At 37.9% G+C, this 23,650-nt stretch overlaps 2 protein-coding genes across 11 annotated transcripts in view; one reads left to right on the forward strand and one right to left on the reverse strand.

The window, feature by feature from the left end:
* The window catches only part of RO60 (Ro60, Y RNA binding protein), a 32,042-nt gene extending 24,242 nt beyond the window's left edge, over positions 1–7,800 (forward strand). The window contains exon 9 of one of the 2 annotated variants that reach the window (XM_086345357.1): positions 1,208–7,800. In XM_086345357.1, the coding sequence (XP_086201483.1) occupies positions 1,208–1,360 (153 nt within the window). In that variant the 3' untranslated portion in view covers positions 1,361–7,800. The remainder of the gene's footprint in view (positions 1–1,207) is intronic. The other variant, XM_086345358.1, reaches the window with a different exon arrangement.
* The window catches only part of GLRX2 (glutaredoxin 2), a 30,194-nt gene that overhangs the window by 3,007 nt on the left and 3,537 nt on the right, over positions 1–23,650 (reverse strand). For 5 of the 9 annotated variants that reach the window (XM_086345373.1, XM_086345369.1, XM_086345374.1 and 2 more), the window contains exons 3-4: positions 11,352–11,528; positions 9,956–10,091 (exon numbers count right to left, since the gene is read on the reverse strand). In XM_086345373.1, coding sequence (XP_086201499.1) covers positions 9,960–10,091; positions 11,352–11,528 — 309 coding nt within the window. In that variant the 3' untranslated portion in view covers positions 9,956–9,959. Of the gene's footprint in view, positions 1–9,800; positions 10,092–10,222; positions 10,333–11,351; positions 11,529–23,650 lie in introns of those variants that run through there. The other 4 variants (XR_015143692.1, XR_015143691.1, XM_086345370.1 and 1 more) reach the window with 3 other exon arrangements.

The raw sequence follows: 23,650 nt of genomic DNA on the forward strand, positions 1-23,650 counted from the left end.
GTGTGACTGGAAGTAGAACTAGAACTCGATGAAGAGCAGTGGCTCTCAAAGTGTGGTTTCCCTACCTGCACCTTTTCTTAGCATCACCTGGGACCTTGTTAGAAATGCATGTTCCTGGAGCCCCTGGGAGACCTGCTGAGTCAGGAACTCTGGGGATGGGACTGTGTATTAACAATCCTTTCTGGGGATTCTCATGTGTGCTTAAGACAACAAGTGAGAGAATGGAACTCAGAATCAAGAAGCCTGGGTTCTGAGTCCTGGGTCTTTCTCTTTATACTAGCTGTGGATCCAAGTGAATTATTTAACTGATACATGTCATAATAGTATATCACTGCTGTGGTATGTACCATGTTGGTTAAAAGTACTACTTACCTTCTAGGGTTGTTACAACAATTGTTATTGTTTTGTCGCTAAGTTGTGTGATTCCTTGGACTGTCGTCCTCTAGACTCCTCTGTCCGTGGGATTTTCTAGGCAAGAATACTGGAGTGGGTTGCCATTTCCTTCTCCAGAGGATCTTCCCCACCAAGGGATCGAACCCTTGTCGCCTGCATTGGCAAATGGATTCTTTACCACAGAGCCACCAGGGAAGCCCTCGTTATAACAGTTAACATTAGGTCAATTGTCTAAAGAGCTCATGGTATCTGACATAGTGCACGCTCAGTGATTGTTAGTCTTTCTCAAAAACTTAAGTATTTTAGCCTTAAATCATAGCTGCAGAGAACAAGTTATTACACTGACATTATAGTTATAACATTTATATATGTCATACATACCAATGTCATAGAACAAAACTTGATAACCCCAGGAACTGTTTTCCTTATTTGTACCCATACATACTGCCCCAGTGTATGATGTGCTGGTAAAAATGTCTGATGTCTTTGAACATTCTGACAGGTTTCATGAGTACAGAATCCCTGTGCTGCTCAGGAATGTATTTTGTGTCCATAAAATGAGTAATAACATCCAGCAGAGAAGCGGGAATTTCAGGCAGGTTGTTCACATGTTTAATTTTCTGTACTTCTAAAGATCACATTCTCTTCTGAAGTCTTCTGGCCCCAGAAGACTGACAGATTTTATGGAGGAAAAACAAATTGGCTTTGTAATGAAAAACTGTGATAGAATTTTAAATGTTTTCATTTTGGAGGTTATTTGTTTTTGCTTATTAACATACTATTTTTTTTTAATGTTTTTGATCTTTTCCTACAGAATATGGATATTCCAGCTAAATTGATTGTTTGTGGAATGACATCAAATGGCTTTACCATTGCAGACCCAGATGATAGAGGCATGTTGGACATGTGTGGCTTTGATACTGGAGCTCTGGATGTGATTCGAAGTTTCACACTAGATATGATTTAACCATACGCACCAGCACAACCTAAGAGGTCCACTGCCATCAGTGATCTCGCTAAAAATACACAGCTACTTGCCAGCTAATCTTAATCCACTGAAAAAAGTCAGACAGTGGTACAGTATGTGCATAATGGAAAGGTTACCTTACCAAAAAAATAAGGAAGGAACAATAAGATGAGCCCAAAGTTCTTTCTACTAAACTAGCCTTGGGGAAATAGCTTCAGAATACACTGTAGCCCCCTCTACCTAACAGAGAACTTCTTGTTGAGACACTGTAAAATAGTCCAGCAGTTCTGCTTTGGTGAATGATCACATTTGTACTTAAAAGAAGTGAGAGCCAAAAGTGTAAGTAGTCCTATATCATGTCATTTGTTTGAGAAATGCCTTGAAGTTTTCTTAAATGTTTTCACTGGTAAAGGACAGCTTTGATAATGTCCAAATACTCTGAAATGCACTGGACCATGTACTGTGATTGATTATGAAACTCCTCGTAAATTTTTGTACCAAGGGGATAAAACAACAACCAAGACATTTGCTTATGAATGAGTTTTACAAATTGCTTTTAACAGTTTTGTCCAATCACATAAATAGCAGCATTCTCAGTCAGTGAAAAGATACTCTGTTTCTGAGGGTTAATTTACATTTACAGGATTGTTTACCATTAACCAGAAACATAATGGAAACCTTTGAGAAGAAATACTAAAGTTTGTGTCAGCTGAGGAAGTCTATTTTGGTTTGTTTTGTTTGTTTATTGCTGTGAGGGGCATGACTTGATGGTTTCCTGTGGCTTATACCAACATAGCCACATGTAGGGACACATTTTTTCATAAATGAAAACATAAGATGTTTCAAGCATTTAACTTCCCCTACTCTCAATCTGAAAAATATGACAAATAAAATCTCAACTATAACCATAATCCAGTTATACCTTAAAATATTTTACCTTACTTTATCTTACTTTAAATTGTTTAATATTATTTTAATTACTTTTAATTACTTTTTTTAGCTAACTATAAATGGGTTTTAGATATTTCTAATTGTAAACATGTTGGCACCCTCCTCTCTTTGTCTACTATTCATTTGTGGCAAAATATTCTTTTTTGATAGTATAAAAAAATAAGCAAGCTAGGTCTTTCAGGTTTGAAAGGCAATTTTTGAGTGGCATATTACCACTTACCAGTCTATAGGAAATTAAATTTTTCTTATTTGTGTATATTAAACTTCCTATTCATTATACAGTGCATTATTTTCTTGAGCAAATACCCCTTCTGTGTGAGGAGCTTTAAGCGGTTGAAATGCCAATATATTTGCTCATAATTATATCATGGTTGTCTAAGATAATGTGCACATAAAACTTTAGTTTTTATGTATTGTTCTTTAAATGTATTTAAAGATTTACTGGGGATTTTTAAAGCCTTCTCACTATGAAAAGTCAAACAATAAGTGTAAATCACAGACTTGTGTGCTTGGGGGTTAGAGATTTTATGTTAGGGGGCAGAAGGATTAAGTAATGTTAGAATTTGTATATTCTTCTGTTTGATGAGAAATTTGGGCTCTGGGAGTGACAAGAAAATGTCCCTTTCAAACTTACTTGATATGTTTATACTGGGTTTATCTGATATGTAGCCATTCCTTCAAGGCAACTGGTAGCAATTTGTAAATATTGTGATTTACCTGAAATTTTGGTCAACAAAGCTAGTGGCATCACTACCCAACACCCGCAAAATACATCGCTTCTGGTATCTTTGGTTTTTTTACCCTGTGTCAGGCATTAGATTTGAAATGGTAGCTACTTTCAATACATTAAAATATTATGCTCAGATTGAGTTTAAAGTTTAAAGAACCTAATAGAATTATGTAATCATACTTGAATTCATTACATAAACCCAAGGTTTTCTTAAATTAAAAATTATAACATCTAACTTTTTATTCCTAATAGAAATGTTAAGTGGAATATAATATAAATGCTTATTTACTTCGGTTAAATACTGTTTCTATATTGTTTTTAGTCAGAATATTCAGGAACTAATATTAATAAATCCATCAGAGAAGTAAGATTAGCTGTGACCTTTTTGAAGTCACATAGAAAAGTCTATTAAATGTTAAGATTTGAGAAAGAAAACTACAGACCACCACACAAGGTAGCTTTATTTTCAAATCATGGAGCTTTAGAGCTGAAAATAACCTTAGAAATGTAAAAGGTAACTTTTTGACTTAGGCTAGGAACCCGAGGTCCGAGAGAGTGTGACATTGGAACCCTAGGTCTAGAAACGGCCTCCTCATTCTCATTCCAGTGTTCATTTCCCCAGAGATGGGAAGACATTTACTTACAAGAGTAAGGGATAAAATAGACTTTTATCTTTTTAGGTATTAGGAAATACTTAATGTATATACATGATTGCTTTAGGAGTAGAAAAACAGAGACATTGTGAACATGTATACTTTTGTAGTTCATAGTGACCCTCAAGCACAATTAATATCTTAATAACCTGTGTTGCTATATAACATAGTCATATAGAAAAAATAAAAACTTTTACCTCATTATGAATAAAATATTCTCAAGTAATAAAGAAGTTTTATTTTCTGAATTACTTGTAGCATTACCGCTGATTAGGAAAATGTTGCTTTTAAAAAAACAACCCTAAGAAAAATAAACTTTATGTCCCATAAAATACGTAAATATTTTCAGGACATAGCTGTAATTAGTAAAAACAAAAACTAATCTTATAATCCTACCCTTTCCTTGTTAGTTGAAATTTCTAGGAGCTTCCACTTAGGAACACTGTCTTGTATTGTTTAGTTTAGTGATCATCTTATGGGAATATTGGTGAGGAAAATGCTCAATGAATGGGATGTACCATCATCTCCCTGGAGCCTCTTTCACTCTCTTACTGTGTGACTGGAGACAACCAGTTTAACCTGTGTGATTCAAGTGTGCTATCCTTAAAAAATAACATAGCTGATCCTTGGATCATAGAAGAATCAATGAATTTATATCTGTATAAAAGTCAAAATTGGGAAGAGGGCTTGCAATACAAATTAGAACTTCTTTAAAATTAAAATCTTTAATAGGGTATATATTTTGAAAAACAAAATATATACCTAAATATATCTAAAATATATATAAAATATACCAAAATATATCTAAAAATATATGTTTTAGAATAACAGCTCATTAAGCTGAGTAATTTTTTAAAACACTCCTGTTCTGAATGGGAAATGTCATCATTCTCTGATAAGAGAAAGAAGTAATATATTCCAAATCTAAGATCCCATTAAAAAACAAACTCATACTCTAAATAAGAAGATGGTCTGACAAACATTTGCTTACCTTTTAAATAATAGGTAAATCTATAAATGATAGAATATCAGTTAATCAGGCTTTTTTTCTGCAAAGCAATTTAAAGTTATTTGGGAAATTTAAGACAGGATTTCTGAATAAATGTGAGGATCTGACAGTTAAGTGAGAAACATCTTTAGAAGCACAATAAAGCTACATCTAAACGATAAAGGAAAATGATTGTGATCACTTATTGGACTTATTTTAATATGACTTAAAGGCACCCACACATTTCTCAATAAGGCCCTTACAGTAAGTAATCAAAAATGAAAAATTCTAGTCTTGTCTACCACAGACCTGGGTGATTTGTTAAGGCGATAAACCCCTCTAGAGAAATGTCAGATAGCTGCAATGGAAACATGCTCAAGGGAGAATTAGGAGAAAAGGTAAGTCGAGCTAGTTAATTAGGTGTACTTACTGTATGCATTTAATCTAGTATATCCCATATACCTGCTCCCTAGTCCCTTATTTGTTGAAAGATTACTTCTATACCTTTTTTTCCTTTTAAAATTCCTTTCTTCTGACATTTTGGTTTTTTGTTTTTCTACTCCTGCTCTACCTGAGTAATAAAGTGAATGACAAGAAAGTCACCTGTATTTAGGTTTGGGATACATCTTTTGCAGATTGCCTTTTGTTTCACATAGAGTTAAGGGCACATTTTTTTTCAAATTAATAACAGGCAGGTCTCCTGGAACAATAATCAAATTGATAAATTCTCTTCCCAATCAAGTTAACTTGTATACCTTTTATATAAGCTGTATGCAGAAATTTTGTGGCCTTTTGAGTAGGGTTAGTTACTCAGCCTTTGTTTGCAATTATAAGTTTACCTGGCTCTTAGAAAAAGCACTCTTTGAAAAATAAATAACTGAATACTCTCAGAAAGTAGCACATCTCAGTGCTCATATTTCCATAATTATAAAGACTACCCACAAAATCTTTGGTCTACCAAGTACTTGACTATGCTTCTATATACATGGCTTGTAATATAAAAGGTCTTATAAATAAGACTTGTATCCACATTGAACATTTTTTTACTTAGTAAGTGTTTTATTTACTTTTGAAAAATTATTATGACGTTAATTTAAAAATTAATCCTATGGTAGTATTTTTCATACAGAAAACTAATAATTAAAAAAAAGAAAACTAATAATGTTAAACTTACAGTTTGAATAGAAATGATAACAAATGACACATTTTCCTAAACTCTGAAAATACCAAACTATATAGGAAATCAGTAAAAAGAAACTTAAATTTAGGAGATATGTTGCAGAATTCTATGACTGAAATTAATGTGATTATTTTCAGTGAGAATTAATTTTGTAAATATAATGAAAACATATAAAAGGTATTTCTGAGCCTAAGAAAATTTTTCCGTTTGCTTCTATTTAATTTAGTACTGCCATGTTATAGTAATTTTACAAACAGAAGTGAAAATATTCCATTTTCAAATATATTTAAGTTTTTCTGCTTTTAGAAGCTATCAGAATCTCTACATGAACAAAAGAAATAGTAAGTTAGGTACTTTTCACTTAATGAACACTTGGATTGTTAAGGGTAGTAAATGGAGTTAAAGCCTTGCTATTTTATGTATCGTTACCACATAATTGATGAACATTATATCAATACAATCATTGTATCGAAGCCTCTGTTTAAATTACTTAATAAGCTTTATTTGTAATGCAAACTGTTTAGAATCCATACACAGCCAAATCAAAGATATTATATAATTAATGAACAGTAACCAAGAAAAAATATTTTTGTTGCACTATTTAAGATGGACTGCATGTAATTTGGTATGGTGTGACTAGACATAGCTTGTAATGCATCTAAATTATATTTTCCTCCTTTTATTGTCAGCTTCTGATAATGAAGAAATTCTCCTAAGGGATGAGATATATGAAATCAGCTTTAAAAAAAATTGGCTGAGGAAGAACTGTTATAATCTAGTTATAAAATCTCCATTTTCTTTATATAAAGGCTTTGATTTCTATATTTGACCACTCAGTATTTAAACTATACAGACTAATGCCTGCATAGAATAAAATTGAAGTATATAAGAGCCTTAAAGTGAAAAAAATGAACCTTCTGACTGCCTTAAAATATGACTAGCTCTCTAACACAGGCATACATACTTTGCTTAGGGTCTGTTCATTAAGTAATGCCTTAATAGTGTCAGTATTTCTGAAGTATAGAACTTGAAGGTTCTTTTACAGCTTTCTCTTTTACATAAAGAATGGAAATTTAACAAGTTTTAAAATCTGATTGTACATTTGTTGTTTAAGCACCCATTAACAGGATAACCTAGGACACTGATGTGTTATACACACATGACTGTTAACATCAGTAATACCTTGTGATAGTTTAAGGTTTTTTATTGTTTTGTATAACAAATTATCCAAGAAGCTGGACTCTATGTAACATGATCTCCAAGGACCAAGTTGCATATTTAAACACTCTGAGTGAAAAATAAAGTTGTACAGTTCCAAAAATGATTAATTTTTTAAGGGAATTTTTCAAGACAAAAGGCAAATATTTTCCTTCAAGCCTACCAGCAATTCATTCAAAGAAGTAAATACAGTTGTAAAACAGTTGCAATAAGAAGTATCCAGGCCAGTGATGTTTAATTACATTCACATTTTTACATTCACTTTGCCTTTTAAAGCAGGAATATTTTATAAAAATGAGAGAAAACTTTAAATTGTCAAGCTGGTGCTTTAAAGTATATAAAGTCTGATTTATAACACATTCCATTTCAAAGCAAAAGGACCCTGAAGGAGGGGCGGGGGTTTCCTAGATCAGTTGATAAACTCACTGATACTCTGTTGAGTCTTCCAAGTTATCACTGTAAATAACACATCTAACAATGTAATTCTGCTGTTTTCTGATAGAAAAATGGATGAAACACTAATGTATGAAACCTGTTTCATGACAAAATAGTTTCCACCAATACTGTGAAATCTGGACTCTCCTGTCTAGCCCTGCAAAACCCATACTGGATAAATCATTTTAGACATCGAGTGCAGGTGGGCACAATGTGAACTGTTTCTAGTCACTTGTATTATTGTAGAATTTGATAGAGGTACCAAATAAACTCTATGCACATCAAGTATTTGTCTTTTTATTTCTTGACAGAAGAATTTTAAGGTTATTATTATATGCCTTGTAAGAAGCTTCTAGGTGGCACCAGTGGTAAAGAACCTGCCTGTCAGTGCAGGTTAGACATGAGATGCAGGTTCGATGGAGGATCCCCTGGAGGAGGCGCGGCAACCCACTCCAGTATTCTTGCCTGGAGAATTCCATGGGCAGAGAAGCCTGGCAGGCTGCAGTCCATAGGGCCACAGAGTGGGACATGACTGAAGTGACTTAGCATGCATGGCTTACAAGATGTAAGGCTCCTGGCCTTACATTTTATAATCTTACAGTATTTGAATATTCAATCTTATAATAGTTGAATAAAATGAAATTAAGGTTTGATCATTAACACTGGTCTTGAAATGCCTCAATGTTTATTTAAAATATGTGCTTGAGGATTCTTTTCCAATGGGTATTAATTATAGAATCAAAACTAGATTTAATAAAAATACACATTTTTTAAAGAGTTTAAAACGATTCTTTTGTGGGAAAAAAATTATTCAAATTTGCCTTTGGGAGGAAGGAAAGGATAAATTACGAATTTGAGATTAACATATACACACTATATAAAATAGTTAACTAACAAGACCTACTGTATAGCACAGGGAACTACTAAATACTGTGAAATAACCTGTAAGGGAAAAGAATCTGAAAATATATATATACACACACACATATATATAATAGGTATTTAATCTGTAACTGAATCACGTTGCTTTATACCTGAAACTAACACAACACTGGAAAGCAACGATACTTCAATTACAAAATTTTAAAAAATAGAAAATAAAAGTTGCCTTTGGGAAAAGGTAACACCAAAACTCAACTAGGCAAATAAAAATATTTTAAGTGCCAATTTACGGAGATTTCTCTGAATTCCCATCAAACTTTAATATTAAAATTTCTAAGATCTGAGCCATAGGAGTTGAAGAGAACAAGCTACATATGAATATACCCACCAAAACTTTATAAACATTCATTCGATATTAGAGTTCTACATTTAAAGATGGCAGTGAACAGCTGTATGGAGAAGGAAAGATCACAAACTCCAGTTGACCCTTGGAACGTGGGTTTGAACTGTGTAGATTTTTTTCAGTTATAAATACTGCAGTAGTAGACAGTCTGTAACTGGATGAATCTGAGGGTGCAGAGGACTGATTCTAAATTACACTTGGATTTTCAAGGTGGTATTTGGAGCCCCAATCCCTGCCTTGTTCAGGGGTCAACTGTAAATATTTCCTCACAGATGAGCAAAACTATATTTTAAACCTGAATTAGGAAACTTGCCTTTAAAAAAAATTATTCAAATAGTATTTTTTTTTTTTAGTATTAGTAAACAAAGAAACTTAAATATATTTTAAAAATCCCGTTTTTCCCAGCAGCTTTTCAGCTTCCCAATTAAATATTTTGGCAATTCATGTCTAAGTTGATTAGTGGTAAAAGTGAGGGGGGAAAAATGGCCTGTTTTTTTTTTTAAAGTTTGTCTTTCAGATATTAACATTAAAAATCAAAGACCAAAAAAAAAAGATCATACTTTTTCTTAAACAGATCACCATTTTCTTTCTAACCTATGATTCTGGAAAGAAAGTTCAGCTGCCAAAACCTAGTTTTGCCTTAGATTTATATTAAGACTTTTATCCAGCTGTAATTTACCGTGTTATGGACTGAATGTGTCTCCCCAAAATTTATGTTGAAACCCTCATTCCCAGTAACAATTATGCTTTTTTCTACTGAAAACTTATGTCCCCCCATCCAAATGTCTTTCTGTTAATCCTCCACTTGGTAACAAGTCCCTGCATAATCAGACTAAAGTTCTTGGTCGTCTGGGACTGGCATGTCACCTGGGCAGCTGCTTAGTCCCACAGGACTGTCCCTAACAGCACTCACTTCAGATGCCTGTCTGTCCAGGTTGTCACCTATTACCTGCTCCTTCAGTTTTAAATATCTTTTTTACTGAAGAACTGGCAAATAAGATGTTTCCACAGTGATTTATTGTTCATTATTTTTACAACCTTTTCATGAAGATAATTCATATATTTAAAACACCTTCAAATATTTAAAAGGCATTATCAGGCAATATCATTCTAAATATATAGTGACATATGACTAGCAAAGTTATATGCACTTACATCACTAAAGTTCTTCCCTCTTACGGTTTTTTAAATGACACTGGTGAACCAGTGGAAGCAATTTCCCTTCTTTGTGAAGCCTATGAGTGTCAGTTGCGCCTCCAATAAAAGTTCCATTGACAAATATTCGTGGTACCTGTTGGATAAACAAAAGTTTAGATAGCACCCTGGGTGTCAGAAGTATAAAGCCATTCAAAGGATCCTAATACATGCTACTCTGGGTGCTTTTATGGGCAAAGCACCATATAAAAGCTCTTTGATAATTACCTATTTCAACTCTCCAACCCTTTAGATGGGGCTTCCCTGGTTAGCTCAGTGGTAAAGAATCCATCTGCCGATACAGGAGACAGGCTCAATTCCTGGGTCGGGAAGATCCCCTGGAGAAGGAAATGGCAACCCACTCCAGTATTCTTGCCTGGAAAATCCTGGCCACAGCCCATGGGCTCACAAAGAAGTCAGACAGCGTCTAAACAACCGCCTTTCAGGTGGGTACTATTTTTTAGTCTTATTTTGGAGGCAAAGGAGGCACAGGAACTTGCCCAAGATCATGAAGTAAGTGACAGAACTGGGGTTTAAACCCAGGACAAACTGACTCTCAATCCCTTTCTCCTCATCGCTTTGACATATAAAAGGCAAAATAAAGCAATTAGCAATCTCTAATGATTAATAATGTTTAAGTGGTTCTTTCTTACCATTGTTTACTAAAGGGGAAGAGTACACTATCAACTCCTTAACAGGCACATATAAATAGGAAGGAAAATGGCACATATAAACAGGAAGGAAAAATAATGTTGCCATTATTTTTCTTTTTTGTTCCTTTGGTTTTGTTTTGTTTTGTTTGCCACACCATGCAGCATGCAGGATCTTAATTCTGCCTGGCCAGGGATTGAGCCCCCTACAGTGGAAGCTCAGAGTCCTGACCGCTGGACAACCATGGAATTTCCTCTATTTTTTCCATAATGCATATTATGGGAAAATCCTCAGATTTCAAGAATCTAAAAACATGGAGCCCAAAAGCACTATTATTAGTACAGAAAATGAAGCACCCTTGATCTGCACTGTTCAAGTGAGGAAAGAAGAATTCTTTCATCTTGAAAAAGTCCCAGGAGGATGTCAACCATTTATAGACCACCACTCATTTAAAAAAAAAAAAAGAAACCACCACTCATGCCAACACCATCACCCCACCCATTTCACACACTCACACGGTAAAAATTTTTAAAAAATAGAACTGTTGTTTCCTGGTCTATGAATCTGTTCCAAGATCCGCCATTTCTTTATCAGTTCAGATTCTCAGAGTATGTCTGGCTCACTTTTCCCTACACAAGGACACAGGCCCAAGGTGACCCAGCTCACCACCCACTGTGGGGCAAAGCACCACGGGGAACGGACTCACGGTTCTTTCGCCAGTCATTTTGTGAAGAGCATCTTGAAACTGACTTCCGTATTCAAGCATGTCCAGTTCCACCACTTTATAGTTAACATTCATGTCATGGAAAAGGTTTTTTGCCATCCTACAGTAAGAACAGGATGTCTTGGAGAAAATCACCACACAATTATTAGAAATGGTCTCCTGCAGTAAAACAAAAAGATCAATTTAACTCTAGACATTACCTCTCAGAAAGGAATCATGATACAGGAGATACATGATATAGTAGGAAGGGTATGGATTTTGGAGCCTCACAATTTAGGGCTCAGACTCAGCCTATGTCATCTAATTCTCATCTGTAGACTGAGGACAAAGGAACATTATTAGGGAAAAGGGATGTGATGGTACAAAGTGTTGGCACAGAGTAATAACGCAGATAATCACAGCCAATTCAGAGACAGCAGACACTTCTGTGTGCCAACACGATCCTCAACACTTTACCTTCACTAGTTCACTTAAACCTCACTCTAGTCCTAAGATGTGGGGAGCGAGCTCGGCCCGTGGCAAAGGTCATGAGGAAGGAGGCTTGGCATACGCAAAGGCGGGATCAAGCCTCAGAAGTCTCCCTGGAAATTCTCGAGCATCTACCCCCAAAACCAGAGTCTGCCTACTTTCTGCTTTGTGCTTTCACCTACACCTCTGACTTTATGGGGGGCTGTCCCCCACTACCTCTCTCTGAAAAAAGAGTTAGCTTACAGTTCCAGTTAATAATTCCTGGGTGTGACAGTGTTTAACCTACAAACTCCTTTGGAAATCCTCTAGCCTGCCTGAATAGGTTTTTCCGGCCACATGTGATTGTTCAGAGCCTCCCAACTGTGAGAGGCAGGAGATGTTCTAAACTGTCTAAACACAGATTCCTTTGAGTAGTTAAAAGATTGATTAGAAATTGTATTGGTGAAGGGTTTTTCACTTATTGGGCCAATGTTTGCTGCTAAGTCTCCATACTCCTTACCTACTGTGTCCTTGGCAGTGTATTGACTGATATAATGGGTGTATAGAAATGTAAGTAGTAGCCTCAATGTTTGTAACCTTGGACCCTTGAGTTAATTCTTTTCTTGATTGAGCCCACCTCACCTTTGCCCTATAGGAATGCAGCTTTGTCCAATGCTTTTTTGGAGGCTGGTGCCTGACTTTGGAATAATCACCTTTAGAGAAAGATAAGTTTCTTAAAATGTTAACAGGCCTCCTGACCAGAAGCTGATGTAATTCACCTGAACTTTTGCATATGATAAGTTTGAAAGCCTGGCTTTGATTAGGACCAGGAACTGCTGTCCTTGCATGACTCCACCCCTTCCCCCATTATCCTCTATGCACAACGTAAGGTATAAAAACTACTTTGGAAAATAAAGTGCGGGCCTTGTTCACTGAAACTTGGTCTCCCCATGTTGCTGTCTCTCCCAAATTCTGGCTGAGTCTCCATCTGGAGCGCGGAACCCACCATGCTTACTAATTATGCCTGGGCTTCTAAGATCCGACCGGGGAGGCCTCAGTGTCTCCTCTCCTTCGAGAGAACAGAAGGACACCTGCAGCCTACGTAAGTGGTGCAAACTTCTTGTCTTGAAGTTTTATTGGTCTCCCGCGTAAACCAAGCTACTCAGCCTCTTTTCTCCGCTGAATTTTCCTACTGAGCTATCCTCATTCTATTACTCTTTATATCTTTGATAAAATATTTAAATAAATAGGTCGCCGACGCTGTCCCCGCTTCGAATACCCTGGATCAGCTGGGGCTGGTCCCCGGCACTGAGATAGGTCTTTATCATCGCCTCCACTTCATACATGATGAAACTGAGGCAGAGAGGAGGGTAAATAACTTACCCCTGGTCCTCAGGGATTTGAGGGATTTGAACCCTCGCAAGTCTGAGTCCACAGCCCAGGTACTTAATCTCCTGTCATACTACGTCTCGAATATTCAGAAGGTATTCAGGAGTTAACTCCTTACTTAACTGTCTTTTACAGTTAAAGACTTAAATGTCTTTTGCCATTAACAAGCGGGGGCTGGGCAGGGAGGCGCAGCGCGGGCTGCATCGCTTAGAGTAAGAATCTGGCCTGAATACCCTGAGCACTATCTGAGCGAAATAATTTGGGCTAACAAACCAGACTGTGGGATATCTACTACGCGAAAAGCCAGCCCCAACCTAAGACCGCCAGGCCCGTGCACGGAACAAAGAATTGAACAGAGATAGCCGGCTGCAGACCTTCCCCCTCCGGTGATAGGCAGCCAGAGCCGGAAGGGGGCAATCGCAGCCCCAGAGAGACATTATCTATAAAACTGTAAGCAGGCTTCTTTGCTAACTAAAACTTCTTGGGGGTCTGGACGGTTAACATCTGCCTAAGAAGGTGCGCCGGTTTTGCGCCCAGATAACCGAGTGGCGGGGAGGCGATAAGTCGCAGCATTGGCGCTCGCCAAACACCTCATCACTTGAGCTGCTCGGACCTGGGAAGAGCACAATACTCAGGTCCAACTGAGTCTGCGCCTCTGAGGACTATCCGAGTGCCTGAACCTGAGCGGCTTGGACCTGGGAGGTACATGCAACCCAGGGCCAGCCTTGGATTGTTCCCGGCGGAACAACCTAGAGCCCGAGCAGTGTGGGCAGGGAGGCTACACGCGCAGTGAGCGGGGGCAGACCCAGTGTGGCTGAGGCACTGCGAGCGCACGCCAGTGTTATTTGCTTGCAGCATCCCTCCCTCCCTCCCCACAGCGCGACTGAACAAAGAGAAGAAATACAGTTCCACCCATCAGAACACTGACACAAGCTTCCCTAACCAGGAAACCTTGACAAGCCACCTGTACAAACCCACACACAGTGAGGAATAGCCACAATAAAGAGAACTCCACAAACTGCCAGAATACAGAAAGGACACCCCATACTCAACAATTTAAACAAGATGAAGAGACAGAGGAATAGCCAGCAGATAAAGGAACAGGATAAATGCCCACCAAACCAAACAAAAGAGGAAGAGATAGGGAATCTACCTGATAAAGAATTCCGAATAATGATAGTGAAATTGATCCAAAATCTAGAAATTAAAATGGAATCACAGATAAATAGCTTGGAGACAAGGATTGAGAAGATGCAAGAAAGGTTTAACAAGGACCTAGAAGAAATAAAAAAGAGTCAATATACAATGAATAATGCAATAAATGAAATTAAAAACACTCTGGAGGCAACAAATAGTAGAATAACAGAGGCAGAAGATAGGATTAGTGAATTAGAAGATAGAATGGTAGAAATAAATGAATCAGAGAGAATAAAAGAAAAACGAATTAAAAGAAATGAGGACAATCTCAGAGACCTCCAGGACAATATTAAACGCTACAACATTCGAATCATAGGGGTTCCAGAAGAAGAAGACAAAAAGAAAGACCATGAGAAAATACTTGAGGAGATAATAGTTGAAAACTTCCCTAAACTGGGGAAGGAAATAATCACCCAAGTCCAAGAAACCCAGAGAATCCCAAACAGGATAAACCCAAGGCGAAACACCCCAAGACACATATTACTCAAATTAACAAAGATCAAACACAAAGAACAAATATTAAAAGCAGCAAGGGAAAAACAACAAATAATACACAAGGGAATTCCCATAAGGATAACAGCTGATCTTTCAATAGAAACTCTTCAAGCCAGGAGGGAATGGCAAGACATACTTAAAATGATGAAAGAAAATAACCTACAGCCCAGATTATTGTACCCAGCAAGGATTTCATTCAAGTATGAAGGAGAAATCAAAAGCTTCTCAGATAAGCAAAAGCTGAGAGAATTCTGCACCACCAAACCAGCTCTACAACAAATACTAAAGGATATTCTCTAGACAGGAAACACAAAAATGGTGTATAAATTTGAACCCAAAACAATAAAGTAAATGGCAACGGGATCATACTTATCAGTAATTACCTTAAACGTAAATGGGTTGAATGCCCCAACCAAAAGACAAAGATTGGCTGAATGGATACAAAAACAAGACCCCTACATATGTTGTCTACAGGAGACCCACCTCAAAACAGGGGACACATACAGACTGAAAGTGAAGGGCTGGAAAAAGATTTTCCATGCAAATAGGGACCAAAAGAAAGCAGGAGTAGCAATACTCATATCAGATAAAATAGACTTTAAAACAAAGGCTGTGAAAAGAGACAAAGAAGGTCACTACATAATGATCAAAGGATCAATCCAAGAAGAAGATATAACAATTATAAATATATATGCACCCAACACGGGAGCACCGCAGTATGTAAGACAAATGCTAACAAGTATGAAAGGAGAAATTAACAATAACACAATAATAGTGGGAGACTTTAATACCCCACTCACACCTATGGATAGATCAACTAAACAGAAAATTAATAAGGAAACACAAACTTTAAACGATACAATAGACCAGTTAGACCTAATTGATATCTATAGGACATTTCATCCCAAAACAATGAATTTCACCTTTTTCTCAAGCGCACATGGAACCTTCTCCAGGATAGATCACATCCTGGGCCATAAAGCTAGCCTTGGTAAATTCAAAAAAATAGAAATCATTCCAAGCATCTTTTCTGACCACAATGCAGTAAGATTAGATCTCAATTACAGGAGAAAAACTATTAAAAATTCCAACATATGGAGGCTGAACAACACGCTGCTGAATAACAAACAAATCACAGAAGAAATCAAAAAAGAAATCAAAATTTGCATAGAAACGAATGAAAATGAAAACACAACAACCCAAAACCTGTGGGACACAGTAAAAGCAGTCCTAAGGGGAAAGTTCATAGCAATACAGGCACACCTCAAGAAACAAGAAAAAAGTCAAATAAATAACCTAACTCTACACCTCAAACAACTAGAAAAGGAAGAAATGAAGAACCCCAGGGTTAGTAGAAGGAAAGAAATCTTAAAAATTAGAGCAGAAATAAATGCAAAAGAAACAAAAGAGACCATAGCAAAAATCAACAAAGCCAAAAGCTGGTTCTTTGAAAGGATAAATAAAATTGACAAACCATTAGCCAGACTCATCAAGAAACAAAGGGAGAAAAATCAAATCAATAAAATTAGAAATGACAGTGGAGAGATCACAACAGACAACATAGAAATACAAAGGATCATAAGAGACTATTATCAACAATTATATGCCAATAAAATGGACAACGAGGAAGAAATGGACAAATTCTTAGAAAAGTACAACTTTCCAAAACTCGACCAGGAAGAAATAGAAAACCTTAACAGACCCATCACAAGCATGGAAATTGAAACTGTAATCAAAAATCTTCCAGCAAACAAAAGCCCAGGTCCAGACGGCTTCACAGCTGAATTCTACCAAAAATTTAGAGAAGAGCTAACACCTATCCTGCTCAAACTCTTCCAGAAAATTGCAGAGGAAGGTAAACTTCCAAACTCATTCTATGAGGCCACCATCACCCTAATACCAAAACCTGACAAAGATGCCACAAAAAAAGAAAACTATAGGCCAATATCACTGATGAACATAGATGCAAAAATCCTAAACAAAATTCTAGCAATCAGAATCCAACAACACATTAAAAAGATCATACACCAGGACCAAGTGGGCTTTATCCCAGGGATGCAAGGATTCTTCAATATCCGCAAATCAATCAATGTAATACACCACATTAACAAATTGAAAAACAAAAACCATATGATTATCTCAATAGATGCAGAGAAAGCCTTTGACAAAATTCAACACCCATTTATGTTAAAAACTCTCCAGAAAGCAGGAATAGAAGGAACATACCTCAACATAATAAAAGCTATATATGACAAACCCACAGCAAACATTATCCTCAATGGTGAAAAATTGAAAGCATTTCCTCTAAAGTCAGGAACAAAACAAGGGTGCCCACTTTCACCATTACTATTCAACATAGTTTTGGAAGTTTTGGCTACAGCAATCAGAGCAGAAAAAGAAATAAAAGGAATCCAAATTGGAAAAGAAGAAGTAAAACTCTCACTATTTGCAGATGACATGATCCTCTACATAGAAAACCCTAAAGACTCCACCAGAAAATTACTAGAACTAATCAATGATTATAGTAAAGTTGCAGGATATAAAATCAACACACAGAAATCCCTTGCATTCCTATACACTAATAATGAGAAAACAGAAAGAGAAATTAAGGAAACAATTCCATTCACCATTGCAACGAAGAGAATAAAATACTTAGGAATATATCTACCTAAAGAAACTAAAGACCTATATATAGAAAACTATAAAACACTGGTGAAAGAAATCAAAGAGGACACTAATAGATGGAGAAATATACCATGTTCATGGATTGGAAGAATCAATATAGTGAAAATGAGTATACTACCCAAAGCAATTTATAGATTCAATGCAATCCCTATCAAGCTACCAACAGTATTCTTCACAGAGCTAGAACAAATAATTTCACAATTTGTATGGAAATACAAAAAACCTCGAATAGCCAAAGCGATCTTGAGAAAGAAAAATGGAACTGGAGGAATCAACCTACCTGACTTCAGGCTCTACTACAAAGCCACAGTTATCAAGACAGTATGGTACTGGCACAAAGACAGAAATATAGATCAATGGAACAAAATAGAAAGCCCAGAGATAAATCCACGCACATATGGACACCTTATCTTTGACAAAGGAGGCAAGAATATACAGTGGATTAAAGACAATCTCTTTAACAAGTGGTGCTGGGAAATCTGGTCAACCACTTGTAAAAGAATGAAACTAGAACACTTTCTAACACCATATACAAAAATAAACTCAAAATGGATTAAAGATCTCAACATAAGACCAGAAACTATAAAACTCCTAGAGGAGAACATAGGCAAAACACTCTCTGACATACATCACAGCAGGATCCTCTATGACCCACCTCCCAGAATATTGGAAATAAAAGCAAAAATAAACAAATGGGACCTAATTAAACTTAAAAGCTTCTGCACATCAAAGGAAACTATTAGCAAGGTGAAAAGACAGCCTTCAGAATGGGAGAAAATAATAGCAAATGAAGCAACCGACAAACAACTAATCTCAAAAATATACAAGCAACTCCTACAGCTCAACTCCAGAAAAATAAATGACCCAATCAAAAAATGGGCCAAAGATCTAAATAGACATTTCTCCAAAGAAGACATACAGATGGCTAACAAACACTTGAAAAGATGTTCAACATCACTCTTTATCAGAGAAATGCAAATCAAAACCACTATGAGGTACCATTTCACACCAGTCAGAATGGCGGCGATCCAAAAGTCTACAAATAATAAATGCTGGAGAGGGTGTGGAGAAAAGGGAACCCTCTTACACTGTTGGTGGGAATGCAAATTAGTACAGCCACTATGGAGAACAGTGTGGAGATTCCTTAAAAAACTGGAAATAGAACTGCCTTATGATCCAGCAATCCCACTGCTGGGCATACACACTGAGGAAACCAGAAGGGAAAGAGACACGTGTACCCCAATGTTCATCGCAGCACTGTTTATAATAGCCAGGACATGGAAGCAACCTAGATGTCCATCAGCAGATGAATGGATAAGAAAGCTGTGGTACATATACACAATGGAGTATTACTCAGCCATTAAAAAGAATACATTTGAATCCGTTCTAATGAGGTGGATGAAACTGGAGACTATTATACAGAGTGAAGTAAGCCAGAAGGAAAAACATAAATACAGTATACTAACGCATGTATATGGAATTTAGAAAGATGGTAACGATAACCCTGTGTACGAGACAGCAAAAGAGACACTGATGTATAGAACAGTCTTATGGACTCTGTGGGAGAGGGTGGGAAGATTTGGGAGAATGTCATTGAAACATGTGAAATGTCATGTATGAAACGAGATGCCAGTCCAGGTTCAGTGCACGATGCTGGATGCTTGGGGCTGGTGCGCTGGGAAGGCCCAGGGGGATGGTATGGGGAGGTTGGGAGGGAGGAGGGTTCAGGATGGGGAGCATGTGATTTTTTTAGAAAAAAAAGAAAAAAAAAAAAAAAAAATTTTTTTTTTTTTTTACCATCTTAACCATTCTTTGATTTTTTTTTTTTTTTCTGGCTGAACCACACAGCTTATGGGGTCTTAGCTCGCCAACCAGGATTGAACCCATGTCCCTGGCAGTGGAAGCCTGAAGTCCTAACCACTGGACCACTGGAGAATTCCCTTCTTTGCTTTTTTTTTTTTTTACATTGAAATATAACTGACTTACATTATTATATTAGTTTCAGATGTATAGCATGGTAATTTGGTATTTTTATATTTTACAAAATGATCGACCCACTTCCTTAATGTTCAATGGTGAAAAATGACGTATACATGCATGCTCAGTCGCTTCAGTTATGTCTGACTCTTTGCAAACCTTTGGACTGTAACCTGCCAGGCTGCTCTGTCCGTGGGATACTAGAGTGGGTTGCCATGCCCTTCTCCAGGGGATCTTCCTGACCCAGGGATCAAACCCATGTCTCTTACATTTCCTGCACTGGCAAGCAGGTTTTTACCACTAGTGACACCTGAAGCCCCAATGATGTATGAATTCTCTTCAAAATGTAAGGCTTTCAAGGATCCAGGTATAAACAGTAGTTTTTCCCTTCAACTTCCACTCCTTCCTTTTATATCTTTATAGTAAAAAAAACAACTGTCATCACTGTTTTGATAAGATATTCCCCAGCATTCATTGTTCCTGGAAAAGCTACTTCCAGAGATGCTGACTCAGTGGGTTTGAGGCAGAGGTCAGAAACTATTTCTGAAAAACATTCCCGACAATTCTAACATCAGCCTGGAAGCTATATTAGCCTTGGAAGCTATCCTGCCTGCCTTTGTCACAAAGACCCCGAGGCTTCGCTGTGCATCTGTGTCACAACTTCACGGATGAGGTTTGTTGAGCTCTGTGCATGTCAATGCCCAGGTCCTTTGGGAATTTCTGAATGGACAGATCTAGCACCCAAGCATCTGCTAGGTTGTCCTAGTGCCAGTCATAAACAGCACCTTCAAGATAAGGTCAAAAATCAGAGAGTAGGACAAAGTGGTTCAGAAGTTACATCTACCCTCGGGGGTCAGAAGGGTTCCAAGTCAGTGTCTGTTCAGTTGTTCAGTCACTAAGTCATGTTCAACTCTTTCGACCCCATGGACTGCAGCACACCAGGTGTCCCTGTCCTTCACTATTTCCCAGAGTTGGCTCAAATTCATCTCCACTGAGTTGGTGATGCCATCCAACCATCTCATCCTCTGTCATCCCCTTCTCTCCTGCCCTCAATCTTTCCCAGCATCAAGGTCTTTTCTAATGAGTCGGCTCTTCACATCAGGTGGTCAAAGTATGGGAGCTTCAGCTTCAGCATCAGCCCTTCCAATGAATATTCAGGGTTGATTTCCTTTAGGACTGACTGGTTGGATCTCCTAGCTGTCCAAGGGACTCTCAAGAGTCTATGTGTCTGCAAATCTATTTCCATGCTTCTCTTCTGCTCACTCTCAATATTTACTACAAAAGTCTATCTCAGGGAGAGCTAGACAGGCCAGAGATGTACTACTGAATCCATTTTACATGTAAGAAAACTGAGGTTGAGGAGTTCACAGCACTGGGTGGGATTCAACCCACCCTGTCCCAAAACCAAGGCCAGTGCTCCTTCCTCACTGTGCTGCCTCAGGTTAGAGACACACTGAGACCATAAATTTAGAGAGAGAGGAGCACCCTGGTGGCTGAAACATAGTAAAGTGAAAGTCATTCAGTTGCATGTGACTCTTTGAGACCCCATAGACTGTAGCCCACCAGGCTCCACTGTCCATGGGATTCTCCAGGCAAGAATACTGGAGTGGGTAGCCATTCCCTTCTCCAAAGGATCTTCCTGACCCAGGAATTGAACCTAGGTCTCCTGCATCATAGGCAGATTCTTTACCATCTGAGCCACCAGGGAAGCCCTGACAAATAGTGATGTAGAGATTCCTCGGTGATCAATGCAAAGAAATAGAGGAAAACAACAGAATGGGAAAGACTAGAGATCTCTTCAAGAAAATTAGAGATACCAAGGGAACGTTTCATGCAAAGATGGGCACAATAAAGGACAGAAATGGTATGGACCTAACAGAAGCAGAAGATATTAAGAAGAGGTGGAAAGAATACACAGAACTATACAAAAAAGATCTTCATGACCCAGATTACCACAATGATGTGATGACTCACCTAGAGCCAGACATCCTAGAATGCAAAGTCAAGTGGGCCTTAGGAAGCATCACTACGAACAAAGCTAGTGGAGGTGATGGAATTCCAGTTGAGCTATTTCAAATCCTATAAGATGATGCTGTGAAAGTGCTGCAGTCAATATGTCAGCAAATTTGGAAAACTCGGCAGTGGCCATAGGACTGGAAAAGGTCACTTTTCATTCCAATCCCAAAGAAAGGCAATGCCAAAGAATGCTCAAACTACCACACAATTGCACTCATCTCACATGCTAGCAAAGTAATGCTCAAATTCTCCAAGCCAGGCTTCAACAGTATGTGAACCGTGAACTTCCTGATGTTCAAGATGGATTTAGAAAAGTCAGAGGAACCAGATATCAAATTGCCAACATCTGTTGGATCATAGAAAAAGCAGAGATCCAGAAAAACATCAACTTCTGCTTTATTGACTCCACCAAAGCCTTTGACTGTGTGGGTCACAACAAACTGTGGAAAATTCTGAAAGAGATGGGAATACCAGACCACCTGACCTGACTCTTGAGATATCTGTATGCAGGTCAAGAAGGAACAGTTAGAAATAGACATGAAACAACAGACTGGTTCCAAATAGGAAAAGGAATACGTCAAGGCTATATATTGTCACCCTGCTTATCTAATTTATATGCAGAGTACATCATGAGAAACACTGGGCTGGATGAAGCACAAGCTGGAATCAAGATTGTCGGGAGAAATATCAATAACCTCAGATATGCAGATGACACCACCCTTATGGCAAAAGTGTAAAAGATCTAAAGAACCTCTTGATGAAAGTGAAAGAGGAGGGTGAAAAAGTTGGCTTAAAACTCAACATTCAGAAAACTAAGATCATGGTATCTGGTCTCATCACTTCATGGCAAATAGATGGGGAAACAATGGAAACAGTGTGAGACCTTATTTTTTGGGGCTCCAAAATCACTGCAGATGGTGACTGCAGCCATGAAATTAAAAGATGCTTACTCCTCGGAAGAAAAGTTATGACTAACCTAGATAGCATATTAAAAAGCAGAGACATTACTTCGTCAACAAAGGTCCATCTAGTCAACACTATGATTTTTCCAGTAGTCATATATGGATGTGAGAGTTGGACAATAAAGAAAGCTGAGCACCGAAGAATGGATGCTTTTGAACTGTGGTGTTGGAGAAGACTCTTGAGAGTCCCTTGGACTGCAAGGAGATCTACCCAGTCTATCCTAAAGGAAATCAGCCCTAAATATTCATTGGAAGGACTGATGCTGAAGCTGAAACTCCAATACTTTGGCCAGCTGATTCAAAGAACTGACTCATTTGAAAAGACCCTGATGCTGGGAAAGATTGAAGGCTGGGAAAGGGAGAAGGGGACGACAGAGGATGAGATGGCTGGATGGCATCACCGACTCAATGGACATGAGTTTGAGCAAACTCTGGGAGTTGGTTATGGACAGGGAGGCCTGGCATGCTGCAATCCATGAAGTTGCAAAGAGTCGAACACAGCTGAGCAACTGAACTGAGAGATTCCAAACTGAGCAGAAACTCAGGATGACAGTGTCACAGTTTCTTGAACCTTCCTTCTTACATTTTCTCAACCCTGTCCTTGCTAAATATTTCATGGTTTCATATTCTTTTCGTTTGTTTGTTTTTGGCCAAATTGTGAGGCCAAATTCCATGACCAGAGATTGAACCTATGCCCCCTGCAGTGGAAGCATGGAATCTTAACCACCAAACTGCCAGGGAAGTTCCTCATGGTTTCCTATTCTTATTTTAAAGAAGCAATCCCTCACAACAGGTCTCCAACATTATTGTTATATTCAGCAGCTGTGAGTCAATACTTTTGTAGTCAAATAAACTAAAGGCAGAAATGTTTGTGTGTAGTGGTGTTTGGTGGTGAGGAACAGAGAAATACGTATGTCCTGTAGGCTGCTGCTGCTGCTACTAAGTCACTTTCAGTCGAGTCTGACTTTGCGATCCCATAGACGGCAGCCCATCAGGCTCCCCGGTCCCTGGGATTCTCCAGGCAAGAACACTGGAGTGGGTTGCCATTTCCTTCTCCAATGCATGAAAGTGAAAAGTGAAAGGGAAGTGGCTCAGTCGTGTCCAACTCTTAGC

Source organism: Bos grunniens, chromosome 16, assembly GCF_055505025.1.
Source record: "Bos grunniens cultivar Pamir isolate PY7600 chromosome 16, Bosgru_T2T1.0, whole genome shotgun sequence".
Lineage (NCBI taxonomy): Eukaryota > Metazoa > Chordata > Mammalia > Artiodactyla > Bovidae > Bos > Bos grunniens.